Source organism: Quercus suber, unplaced genomic scaffold, assembly GCF_002906115.3.
Source record: "Quercus suber isolate HL8 unplaced genomic scaffold, Cork oak 2.0 scaffold_179, whole genome shotgun sequence".
In the NCBI taxonomy this organism is placed as follows: Eukaryota; Viridiplantae; Streptophyta; class Magnoliopsida; order Fagales; family Fagaceae; genus Quercus; species Quercus suber.
This window is the reverse complement of record NW_027069638.1, coordinates 213,770-227,090: the sequence shown is the minus strand read 5'-3', so window position 1 is coordinate 227,090 and position 13,321 is coordinate 213,770. Positions and strand designations below refer to the sequence as shown.

At 35.0% G+C, this 13,321-nt stretch overlaps 1 protein-coding gene across 1 annotated transcript; it reads left to right on the top strand.

The window, feature by feature from the left end:
* The first annotated feature begins 4,884 nt into the window (after positions 1 to 4,884).
* LOC111991788 (putative 1-phosphatidylinositol-3-phosphate 5-kinase FAB1C) lies at positions 4,885 to 13,321 on the top strand. The gene is made up of 11 exons (XM_024023594.2): positions 4,885 to 6,445; positions 6,789 to 7,583; positions 7,686 to 7,839; positions 7,935 to 8,279; positions 8,516 to 9,268; positions 9,378 to 9,709; positions 9,794 to 9,920; positions 10,057 to 10,221; positions 10,354 to 11,892; positions 12,022 to 12,288; positions 12,835 to 13,321. Exons 1-11 carry the CDS (start codon positions 5,856 to 5,858, stop codon positions 13,087 to 13,089), a joined length of 5,322 nt encoding a protein of 1,773 aa, XP_023879362.2. The 5' UTR covers positions 4,885 to 5,855; the 3' UTR covers positions 13,090 to 13,321.

The following is a 13,321-nucleotide window of genomic DNA, read 5'->3' as shown; positions in this document are numbered from 1 at the left end:
AAGATATCTCATGAGACCTCTCTCTCTCTCTCTTGTGAGAGAGATGTTTAATGAGACCGTCTCATGAAATAGTTTGCTTACCTAATTGATCAAAGTTCTATGATGCTCTGGCTCTTTATGAGTACAATAATTTAGATTCCTCTTCTACTATTCCCAAACACATTTTGAAACCATAGCAAACTTGTAGTTCAATAAATTGTACAATTGTATCGGTTCCAGTTAGCTCAACTGGTAAAATTTTTAATTGTTGAATAAGAGATTTGAAGTTCAATCTCCGTTTATGTAAAAAATCGATTGGTATCTTAGTCTAATGATAAAGAACTATTTTCAAGAACGGACACCATAAATTGTGGAACTCTCTCAAAAAACAAATGTACACTTATTTTTCCGAACAAAGAGGGTGTGTCGGTTTTTTGGACTATGTTTACAAGAGCAAATTTTATTAAAAAAAAAGTGAATGTAGCTTTGATGACTGGTAGCTATAAAGGATGCGTTGAATCTTTTTTAAAAAGCAAAGTGTACTATTCTACCCGACCTTAATGTCACTTTTATTTTTATCCAATAGAACCTTAATTCTTCTCCCATTATCACTTTTGCTTTGTCATTAACTAGCAAAGTTCAACGATGAATGCAATGTAAGCCTAATCAAAGCTACATGGTGTCAGCACTTCCAACACTACGATTGAGATATTTACCCACTGATTCTAAAGAGAATAAAAAAATTAGAAAAATTGTGAATGCGATATGACACAAAAGCAAGTGGAATTTCATTTGTCCCAGTCATGTCATGTGGATGTTCTAGCCGACCAAATTGAAGGAAAATACAAGCACAATACATGTCTGTAATTTCTTGTAAGGAATCATTAATTAAAATAGAAAGCACAAGAACATTGAAGGATAATGTTTAAAGATACAATACCTAGCTAGAGAATCCTAATTCCTATTGCTAGTGTTTTTCACTTAGGGAATTGATTTTGTTCTTAAAAGTGGATGATGATACCATAATATCACCCCTAAAGATTAAAAAAAAGAAGAAGAAGAAGATTTTTACAAATATCACCCTTAGATTTGGTTCTTGAACTTTTGCTTTGAACAATTAACCCCCCCTACACTTTAGTTTTGTAACAAATAAGACCTGAAGTTGATATTTTCCATTAAATTGAATTAAATAAATCAAATAATGTGTATATGATATAATAATGATATTTTAAAATTATTGATGATGTGGATTAAACTATGTGTATATTATATGATTAAATGTGCTAGTGTATTTTTTTTTTTTGAGCATCTAAATGTGCTAGTTTTTAATGGAAAACACTAATCAAATGTTTATAATTTGTTATAAAACTAAAGTGTAGGGAGTAAATTGTTCAAATTAAAAGTCTTAAGTACTAAATTGACATTCATATTAATGCCCATTGATTTTCTCTATATAAAAAAAAAAAAGAAAAGAAAAAGTATTAAAGCCCATTGAAATTATCTCAACCAAGTAATTCAAACTTCAAACAAAAGGTTAAATATATGTATCTTCGTGTATATATATATATATATATATTGAATCAAGGTCTCTTCATTTTTAATTGTGAGGCATTGACTTAAGGTAATAAAATACTACTAAAATACAAGAAGAATATTAAAGGGGTTTCAATTACAATAAAAAAAAAATGGAGGTCTCTCTCTAGGCCTTTACTAAGGCAGAGGAAATGCAATTTGTGTTTTGTGGGGCCTTTGTAGCCCTAATTTGACAAGCATTGAATATTGTAAAAGCAGAGTATGGGTGTGTATGGATTCTCCAAATACCATCCAAAAGCAAAATCAACAAAATAACATATCCTTCACATGGAGATGAGTCATGAATGATGATGGTGATGAAGAAATTGTCGACAATGGGCGGTTCTCTCTCTCTCTCTCTCTCTCTCTCTCTCACCCTACTTTCTTATCCCAAACTGACTTGTTTTGTGTAGGAATGATGTAGCTTTTGTAACAATGAAAGTGTATCGAAGACTGTTATATGAAATGCCAATTTGGTCACACACACACAAATAATAATAAAAAAAAGTTTAGTATGTTGGAAAAATTATATATAATCTTAGATAGCAAAAGAAAACGCCAATAAGATAATAAACAATTGAAAATTGAGGGAAAAGCCCCACTTTCGGTATCCCTTGGCAGATGTTGTCCTCTCACCAAACTTAATGCCAAACTAATGCTACCAAACACTCCTACCTGTAAATGTGCATGACACATGTCATTGCATATATACCTTTTTTTTTTTTTTTTGGGGAAGACCTCACATTCTCTTTAATTTGTACCATATCCATATATGTGTTAGAATATTGGTGTTTTTTCTTTTCTTTTTCAAAGGGATCTCTCAAATGATTCCACCATGAATGATAATTTTCAAAATAAGATTGTGGATTGGAATCGGAGCTCGATTAGGGTTAAACAATGATTGGTATGGATCAAGGAGAGGTTATACTACATTCTCTTAATGAAGTTATATGTGCCAATGGTCATATAATTTAATAACATTTTATCCCTCTTTTGGGGTTAAGATTCGAGAGTTGAGATTATCCACTTAAAAAAATTAATTAATTCTAATAAAGTTACCATATAGTCATACCACATATAAAAATGTGTTGATTAATTGTTTATTGTTGATTATTTAGAGTATTAAATTCAAAAAGAAAAAAGAAATGACCCGATTCAAATAAGAAATAATACTACAAAGTCACATTTGTATACCTAACAATAATTTTATATACTTAAAAGATATATTCTTACTTACAGTAATCATAATCTTAATGTATTTTTTTCTTCTTTCTCATTTGTTATAAAGTCTTCCATCTCTGAACATATTGAAGCTTGAGTAATTGACTAGATTTTCATTTTTGTTAAATAACTATCTAATATTTTTTTGAGGAACAAATAACTATCTAATTGAATAGTATTAGTTGCTTTCTTTAACTCATATGAGAGTTTTCAAATAGAAAAAAAAAATATATATATAGGAGTTCTTGAGACTCGTTCAATGTATTAAATTAAGGAGTTTTCAATGAATTCCAAAATTTCAATACAAAAACAATTTTTATTATATTTTATTTTAAAATAGTAACATCATTTTGAATACAAGAACAACATAGGAATATCCATCTTTCCTTTTTGTGAAACAAGATGAAGCATATCACAGTCATTTATCTATAAAAATAAATAAATAAATATCTTATTTTTCTTTTCCTTTTTCGTAAAAGTGCATGTATTTACTTTTTTAAGAGTCAAACCAAACTAAATGGACTAGAAGTTCCCAATTAAGACTAACACAAATTCAGGTAGAACCTGAAGTCGTAAGTCCTGACCTAGCCCAACAAGACCAAGTTCTAGACGCTGTCAAAAGCGCGTGAGTCACACCTGCCTTAACAACCAATATTAAAACCCTTATTAATCGCCTGCAAAATCCATGTATTAATGCTGACTAAGCTGCCAAATACTACTTTTTTGTTTTTTACATAATATCTATATCATCTCATGCTCATAATGAATTTATTATATGACTAATTGGATTTGATCGCAGCATCAACTTTTAAATAAATATTTATTATTATTATTATTATTATTGTGATCTATTTAAAATATTAATGATGTGACAAAATCAGATTTGTTAAATTCAGAATTGATTTATAGGATTTCAAAAATTATTCCACAAAATTATCCGCAACTATAAATTATGATTCCACTTGATTAAAGTTTTTAAGATAGCTCCACTGTTTTTCTTCTTATAATATGATAATTAGGGGATGGACTTGAACTTGGACATTTACATTGGGAATAGATTACCTTTAAATCGATTTGGAGGAAAAGAATTAACTTGTTACGTGACGCTTTAAAAAATCTTTCACAAACTTTTTTTAAACTTGTTACGCTCTATTTATATAGATGAAAAATCTTATGTAATTTTTTTTATTTTTTTATTTTTTTATTTTTTTTTGTGTTTGGTAGTATAAAAAAATGGGTTAGAAGAAAATTATCTCTTGACTTCCTTTATTTAAGCTTGATGCGAGGTAAAGTTGTTTTTCCATGAATTGTTTTTTTTGAAAACAAATCTATCTTACACAAAACTAAGTAAGGAAAGTAAAATTATAATTTTTCAACTTATTTTAAGGTTGCTACAAGATATAGAAAAATGAAATAGTTTCTAAAAAATACTTTTTGTAAAGAGAAATGCATGTTGACACTATTTTTACAACACTTTCCTAACAAATTTTAAGCAGCAAGTTGTTACAAATTGTTATTGGTGTGTAAAAAAGTAAATTTAACGACGGTTTCAAATTAGAACCGACAACAACTTACCGCCTAGAGTTTGTCGTGAAAATATTGTGGAAGTAACACTTCTCTTTTGAAAAATGATTCATTTTTTTTAAAAGAAAAATGTTAATATCAAAATAAACAGAGCTGAATAACATGACTTTTTAAAGAAATAATCTGACTTGTTTTAATAATACATCTCCATAGTTTTATGAATCATGTAGTGGATTAAGGAAGATTCCTTTAAAGGAAAATTTAATCATTTTTTATTAGAAGCATTAAAAGATGTTAGTTAATGCAATACTTTTTACCGAATAAAAATTAGTAGATTGTAAAATCCAATCCATTCATTCTAAAATAAATGGATAAAATTGTAAGAACACACTGCAAAAGAATTCTAGAGAGAGAGAGAGAGAGAGAGAGAGAAGAAAAGCTGGAAGGTAGAGTAGGAGACAAGAAAAATATAAAGAAAAGAAAAGAAAAAACCTGTGTGAAGCATCGTGGTGACCAATCAACAGTTCCCAATTAATATGTAATTAATTAAAACCAAACCCCCATTAGGAAAATCGTAGAAAGAGAATCATCTCAACATTAAAAACTAATATTCAACCAAAGCAAGCTAGCAATTGCAAGAGAGAGAAAGAAAGAAAGAAAAGTGCTTTCTCTTACTGCTTTTCCTCTCTCTCCTTACTTAAACAAATAATAAGGTGGAGAAGGGAAAAGAAAAGAAAAACAAAGAGAAAAGAAAAGCAAAGCGAAGAAACAAGTTGAAAGAAAAAAAGAAAGAAAGAAAGAAAGAAAGAAAAATAGGGTTTTTTTTTTGAATGAGAGTTTTAGAGTATAGAGAAGAAATGTTTATAGAGAAACGAGCCATTTCCTCCTCCGATAGAAAGGGAACCTTCTCCGTACTTCTTCTTTTCCTTCTTCTGATTCTCATTCTACCCAGTATTTAAAACAAACACAAACACAAACACACACTCTGTTTTCCTTTCCTTTTCTCTCTTATTACACGCTGTTTCCTTTCTCTTCTTCTTGTTCTTCAAACAACAGCAAAAACGGGGTCGTTTTCGAGTTTTGGATGGTTCCTTACACTGTTGTATCACTGTTGCGATGCTCGAATCGGTTACCGGATGCATTCTTGAGGAATCCGGAATCGGTTAGGGTTTTTTCTTAATTTTTGCAAACTGTTTTTTTTTTTTTAATATTTAATTTAAGGTGAAAAAGAAAAATATATTATTGTTGTTGTTGTTGTTGTTCGTTTGTTTGTTGGATTGACTATTGAGAGATGTGTGATGTGTTTTTTTTGTTGTTGTAAATAAACATATTTTGTGTTTTTTGGAGAAATATATGTAAAAGCAAAAAACAAAAAACGAAAAAAAAAGACACACATCCGAATCACCCGCTATTTTTATTGTGGGGTTTTAGTTTTTATTATCGAAATTTGTTTGTTTTTTTCTTTTTTTTTATTATACCAAAAAAGAGTTAAGAGATACTAAATTTAGAAGGAGGAAGAGGTGAAGGGGATTTTGCTATTGGGTTAGTTTTGAAATTCTATGGGAATACCTGATAGGTCCCTAATAGATCTAATAGTGAAGTTTAGGTCTTGGATTTCTTGGGTGGCAAGTGATTCTAAGGGATTTGAAATGCTTACTAGTGATTCCAAAATGGGTGGTTGTTGTTGTGAGTGCAAAATGAAGCTTAGTCAAAATAGTTACTCTTGCCGGAGTTGTGGCAGGTGGGTGTGTGGGAAATGTATCCGGGGCTATGAGCTTCCGGTTGTTGAATTGGGTAGTGGTGGGAGTATGAGTATTAAGTGGTGCAAGCTTTGTAGTGGAAAGCGTGGAGAAGATGTTATTACAGGGAGGAAGGGTGGTGGTAGTAGTAAGAAAGTGCATCCTGCTGTGTCTCCGCTAGAGAGCCCGCGAGAGAGCCCTGAGCCACCATCACCATCACCACCTTGTTTTTGTAGTAGTGGTGAAGGAATCAGGAGCGAATCTATTCGGAGTGATCGTCTTGCTCACTATCTTGAAACCCGGGAATATAGGTATTTGCCAAATGCAATGATCAGCAGCAGGAGCATGATGATGCTGTCCTCTTTTAGCGGTCACCCATCTCCTGCATCTGTTCGTGGATCTCCCTACAGGTAACCCCACATGGTTATCCGTGCTTTTGAAAGTTTGTTTAGTTAGATGAAGTTAAAAGGTTATTTGAGTTTGCTATATGTTTTACCTATAAGTGAAATGAGTTTTCGAATTGTTGTTTGCTTTGTAAATGCGTACTGCCAAAGATAATTGAATTTTATTTGAGCATCCTTGATGTTATTATTATCTTGTCAATAGTCCTATTTTGTAAGACAAACTAATGTGTTGATACTTTAGAGCTCAAAATTTTGACATATGATTCCCTTGTGTCACGAAAACAATCCTATTCTCTTTTATTAAAGTCAGTTTGTCAACGTGTGAGTAAATCTCCATTTACTATTGTAGGAGTGATGAAGACGAAGCAGAGGATTCTGGGAAGCAATTTTTCTGCCCATCAAGTGAATACTGTCATGATAACTCAGATATAGATTCAAGTAGTCTTAGTGCTAGACATGAGTTTTACAGTTGTAGGTCAGTGGGATCAAGCCCTTCAGACAGCCCCTCTAGGATTAATTTTACTTCTAATAGAGTTGGGAATTCTGTACAGCAGGGGCAAGAGGGAAGCCCTTATTCTCAGAATGTTGGTCCCTTTAATCAACCAACCATGGCTATTTTGAGAAAGCCTGATTTAGGGTCTGAGGATCCAGATAACAATGATGATTGCTCTGATGACTTGGCAATTTTTCGGAACCAGAATGAGAAGTCTCAAAGGCCATTGGATTTTGAAAACAATGGTCTTATCTGGTTTCCCCCACTGCCTGGTGATGAAAATGATGAGGCGGAGAGTAATTTCTTTTTATACGACGATGATGATGATGATATTGGGGATTCAGGTGCAATGTTCTCGTCCAGTAGCAGCCTTGTTAGTGTGTTTCCAGCAAAGGAAAAACAAAATGTGGGTAATAAGGAACCTCTCAGGGCAGTGGTACACGGGCATTTTAGGGCTCTGGTGTCACAGCTCTTACAGGGGGAGGGTATTAAAGTGGGCAAAGAGAATGATGTTGACTGGCTCGACATTGTTACAACATTAGCATGGCAAGCAGCAAATTTTGTTAAACCAGATACTAGCAGAGGAGGCAGCATGGATCCTGTTGATTATGTAAAGGTTAAATGTGCAGCATCAGGAAGTCCAAGTGAGAGGTATGATGTGTTTAAGGTTTTTCAGATACGCATTTTATAAATAGTTCAGATCCTTTCCTTTGCTGGTCTATGCCATTAAAGTTGTGGATTTGTTGTGTGCAGCACCCTTATAAAGGGAGTAGTTTGTACCAAAAATATCAAGCACAAGCGCATGACCTCGCAATACAAAAATCCCAGATTACTTCTTTTAGGAGGAGCCCTTGAATACCAGAAAGTTCCAAATGAGTTGGCTTCTTTCGATACATTACTACAGCAGGTTTTTATTTTTATTTTTAATGCACTGGTCCCTTTATTCGTGCAGTGAAATAAAAAGTTATAGGGATGAACTACTGAGCTTTGCTTTTTTGACAGGAAAAGGATCATCTCAAGATGATTATTTCAAAAATTGAGACTCTTCGACCAAATGTTCTGCTGGTAGAAAAAAGCGTATCTTCATATGCCCAAGAACAACTGCTAGCTAGGGAAATCTCATTAGTGTTGAATGTTAAGAGGCCATTACTGGAGCGTATAGCACAGTGTACTGGTGCTATTATTACTCCATCAATTGATAAAATACCTACAGCGCGGTTGGGACATTGTGAACTGTTCCGGTTAGAGAGAGTGTCTGAAGAACATGAGACTGCAAATCAGTTCAACAAAAAACCATCTAAAACCTTCATGTTTTTTGAAGGTTGTCCTAGGCGCTTAGGTTGCACGGTAATATTTTCTATTTAGGAAAGAGCATGCTTCCTCTCTCTCTTATTTTATTTTTATTTATTTATTTATTTTTTGCGTGTTAAATTGATTGGGGCTATCTGCCAGTATTTCAAGCTGTCCCACTTTTATTGGTATTGCCTTACGATTGGAATTTCCATGTATTGGTTAAGTCCATACTCCATAGTATGAAAATACTAGGTTCTGTCTCTGATCAGATTGTTGCGGTTCATTTGCAGGTCTTGCTGAAGGGCACATGTCGTGACGAACTAAAGAAAGTTAAACATGTTGTTCAATATGCAGTGTTTGCAGCCTATCATTTATCTCTTGAGACATCCTTTCTGGCTGATGAGGGTGCTAGTCTGCCTAAGATTACCCTTAAACACTCAATTTCTGTACCGGAGAGAACAACGCCTGATCTAGCTATTTCTGTAGTCCCTAATTCTCTTGCTTCAACCAGTTGCCCAGAATTGACTGATGACTCTGTTCAAGATGAAGAAATTGTGAGTCTCAATCCAGAAATTGAAGGATTGAAATTATTGGGTAGGCATCTTGATCCTGTTCATCGAACTGGTTCCAGGAACTGTAGGGTTGGAAATGCACCAACTGATGCATGCTATGATGATTTAGCATCTTGTGTGGGTTTGGACTCAAGCACTTTAAATCAGTGTGAGGACTTTAAAGGGCCCAGAGTGCTTCCTTCTGTTATGAGAAAGCTTTCCCAACAAGAACCACAAGAATCAATGGCCCAGGATGAGACGCTTGATGGGGAGATGAATGGATCTACAAGATCTGAAAGGGCTGATGAAAATGAAGTCTCTAGTGAATACTTTTCAGCCGCTGAAACTCACCAGAGTATATTGGTATCATTTTCAAGCCATTGTGTGCTGAAAGGAATTTTATGTGAACGATCTCGGCTCCTGCGCATAAAGTTTTATGGTTGTTTTGATAAGCCTCTAGGGAGATATCTGCGTGATGACCTGTTTGACCAGGTAAATCTTTTGGGTTTCCTTTGGTTTAAACTTCTATTATTTATTCTGTTTTACTAAATTTCAGTTATAAAGTGGCATTATGTTGGTTAATAGAACTTGTAATTGCCAGGCATGTTGCTGTCGATCATGTAAAGAGCCAGTTGAGGCCCATGTCCTATGTTACACCCATCAGCAGGGAAATCTCACAATCAATGTTAGATGCCTTCCGGATATAAGACTACCTGGGGAACAGGATGGCAAGATCTGGATGTGGCACCGATGCCTAAGGTGTGCCCATGTGGATGGAGTTCCACCAGCTACTCGTAGAGTGGTTATGTCAGATGCTGCCTGGGGACTTTCTTTTGGAAAGTTCTTGGAACTTAGCTTTTCAAACCATGCAACTGCTAATCGTGTTGCACCCTGTGGTCATTCATTGCAAAGGGACTGTCTCCGTTACTATGGGTAAATTCTATCAGATTTGGAACTCTTGTTAAATTTCAATTGTTGAATGCCACATTAGTGGTTGTTGACAATCAAATTCAACAGGTTTGGGAGAATGGTTGCATTTTTCCGGTATTCCCCAATCGATATTCTTTCTGTTCATTTGCCACCGTCAGTGCTTGAATTCAATGGCCATGTTCAACATGAGTGGACAAAAAAAGAGGCTGCAGAGGTGTCTTTATGAACCTGAAATTTTATTTACACAATTATTTTGAACTGATGCTAAATAAGTAAACATAAAGCTAATATAGTAGCTTTTGCGAGTATTTGGGATCACTATTTTAGTAACCTACTACCTTTTGCTACAGCTTGTCCGTAAAATGGAGACCTTGTATGCCGAGATATCTGATGTACTTGATTGCTTGGAAGAAAAATGTAAGTCATTTGGAAATGAATGTTCGGACACGAATGACTTACAGGGCCACATCATGGAGCTGAAAGACTTGCTTAAAAAGGAAAGAAATGATTACAATGTATGTACTGACAATATTAAATATTCTCATTACAGGATTCCTGGTTCTAAAACCTTGTAGAGTGCCTGTATTTTCTTATTTTGATTTTCAAGTAATATTACTCTCAGCTTATAATTGTCTCCTCTTTAATAGGGTTTGCTTCAACCGGCTATTATGGAGACTTCACAGCCAGATTGGCTGGCTGGAGACATTCTGGAATTGAATCGCTTGAGACGCTCTCTTTTAGTTGGTTCACATGTTTGGGATCAGCGGCTTTGTTCATTGGACTCTGTCCTTAAAAAGAGTTCTCTTTCAAAGGCTGCACAAGGGGATGCATCTTATGCCCAGCTGAAAGAGCTTAAGAGTGAGTTATCACGTAAGGATGGCATGCTTGGTACTGGGTATGAAGATTCTGACTCTTCAAAATTACATGAGTCTCCTGGCAACAATTTGCGGTCAGATCAGGAGCAGCCTAATGTACCACCCTTTGAACCTTCTGTTGCTGTAGACTCGATGTTAACCACATGTCATCATCATGTCAGAGAGGAGGAAAAACATTCAGATGGGGAAGTTAGTGTAAATAAGACACTAAGTGAAAGCTTATCCCCCAATGAGTCTACTCTATCTGAGAGAATAGATTCGGCTTGGACGGGTACTAATCAACCTGCAATGAAAGCTCAGCCTCATTCATCACATGCAGATGAACTCCAAGCTGGATCTGTCAGGCAGATTGGTCAAAATGATAATCCTCCTTTTAGAAGGTTAATGTCACCAATGAGAGTTCATTCTTTTGATTCTGCTTTACGAGTCCAAGAAAGAATCCGGAAGGGATTGCCTCCCTCTTCCTTGCATTTGTTGACACTTCGATCTTTCCATGCCTCTGGAGATTACAGGAATATGGTGAGAGATCCTGTTTCCAATGTAATGAGGGATTGCCTCCCTCTTCCTTACTCCCGAATGCAGCCATGGGAGACACAGAAGTTAAACTTAACAGTCGGTTCCACACCATCATTTATCTCCTCTGCATCTCATATGGCTGAAGGTGCGCGGCTGCTGCTTACGCAAAATGGCTACAGCGATTTAGTTATTGCCGTTTATGAAAATGAACCCACTAGTATAATTTCGTATGCCCTTAGTTCCAAGGAGTATAATGATTGGGTTGCTGATAATTTGAATGAGCATGAGGGAAGCTGGAGTCCCCATGAGAGCAGTAAAGAAGATTCTGCAGTTTCCACCTTTTCTGCCTGGCAGTTGGAGTTTGATTATATCCATTATGGTAGTTATGGATCTGAAGATGCTTCATCATCTATGGGTACGTTTTTTAAGGATCCCAAAAGACCTCCACATTTAACAATATCTTTTGAGGATGGGTTTTCAACTGCTGGAGGCAAAGTAAAGTTTTCAGTCACTTGTTATTTTGCCAAGCAATTTGACACTCTAAGAAAAAAATGCTGCCCTAGTGAAGTGGATTTTGTGCGATCCTTGAGCCGCTGCCAGACATGGAGTGCACAAGGGGGGAAAAGCAATGTATATTTTGCCAAGTCATTGGATGAAAGATTCATTATAAAACAGGTTACAAAAACAGAGTTGGATTCCTTTGCGGATTTTGCACCTCAATATTTTAAATATTTGACAGAATCTCTTAGCTCAAGAAGCCCAACTTGCCTTGCAAAAATTCTTGGCATTTATCAGGTTAGGCCTAATTCTTTGCTTGTTTGGGGTGTGTGTGTGTGTGCACTCGGGTGGGTTAATCTGGGTATATGGTGCAAAGACCAACAGTAGTATCTTCTTGTGATTCTCATCTTAGTGATGTGATGGCAGGTCTCTGTAAAACATCTAAAAGGTGGTAAGGAAACAAAAATGGATTTGATGGTGATGGAGAACCTCTTTTTCAAGAGAAATATCTCAAGGGTTTATGATCTCAAGGGCTCTGCACGAGCACGCTATAATTCAGATACAACAGGGACAAACAAAGTACTGCTAGATATGAATTTGTTGGAAACATTACGTACAAAACCTATATTTCTTGGAAGCAAGGCAAAGAAAAGCCTAGAGAGAGCTGTCTGGAATGATACATCATTTTTGGCGGTAATCATTTTTTTTTTTTTTCCCCTTCTAATTGTTATAATAGCATCAAATTTGATCCTAACTGAAATCAGAACAAAATTTAATGATTTAATTTTCTTATAATTGTGGATATAGTTTGCATTGACATTCCCTAGGTTTTCTGAAACTTAACTCTTTTTGAGGTTTTAGAAATCACTGACATCCCCATGGTTTCATATTTCTAATGATGCATCTGTTAAATTTAAATTCGTACCAAGTAGCTAGTTATATGTAGAACTTTTATTTGGTTTTGAGCTTAATAACTTGAAATGGATAACTATGTCAACATATTGTTCAACACAGTTAAATATGCCAACAGGATCTTTGATCATTTGTAAAGTCCATGGGAGGTAATGCCAATATGAAATCCATAGTGTCTGGTTATTGTCAATATTTTACCTAAATATAAAGTGTAAGGTTGGAATTGGATAGGATTCCCAAAAAATCATAAAATAGCTTTTAGATTTTGTTGTCATTAGAGCACTATTTAATAAATAATATTTTTTTTCCCGTCTCATGTTTCTTCAGTCTGTGGATGTTATGGACTATTCCCTGCTGGTTGGGGTGGACGACGAACGCAAAGAGCTGGTTTTAGGGATCATTGATTTCATGAGACAGTATACCTGGGACAAACATTTGGAGACATGGGTGAAGGCATCTGGGATACTTGGAGGTCCAAAAAATGCTTCCCCAACCATTATTTCTCCCAAAGAATACAAGAAAAGATTCCGGAAGGCGATGACTACCTATTTTCTCACTGTACCTGATCAATGGTCATCATGAACTGCATCATTGCAATTTTTTTGTTAACACTCCAAAATGCGTCTGTTTGTCAATAAAGAATGGGGGGGATTGTAATTGCAGATAAAAGGAAAGTAATTCCTCCTATGAATTCTTTTTTTTTTTTTTTTTTTTTTTTTTTTATTTCTTGTTTTGTACACCTGTATATGGGCAGAACTAGCCCAAATGAGAGGCTTTACACTGAAATCAAGAAGAGATGGTTATATTGTTGGTC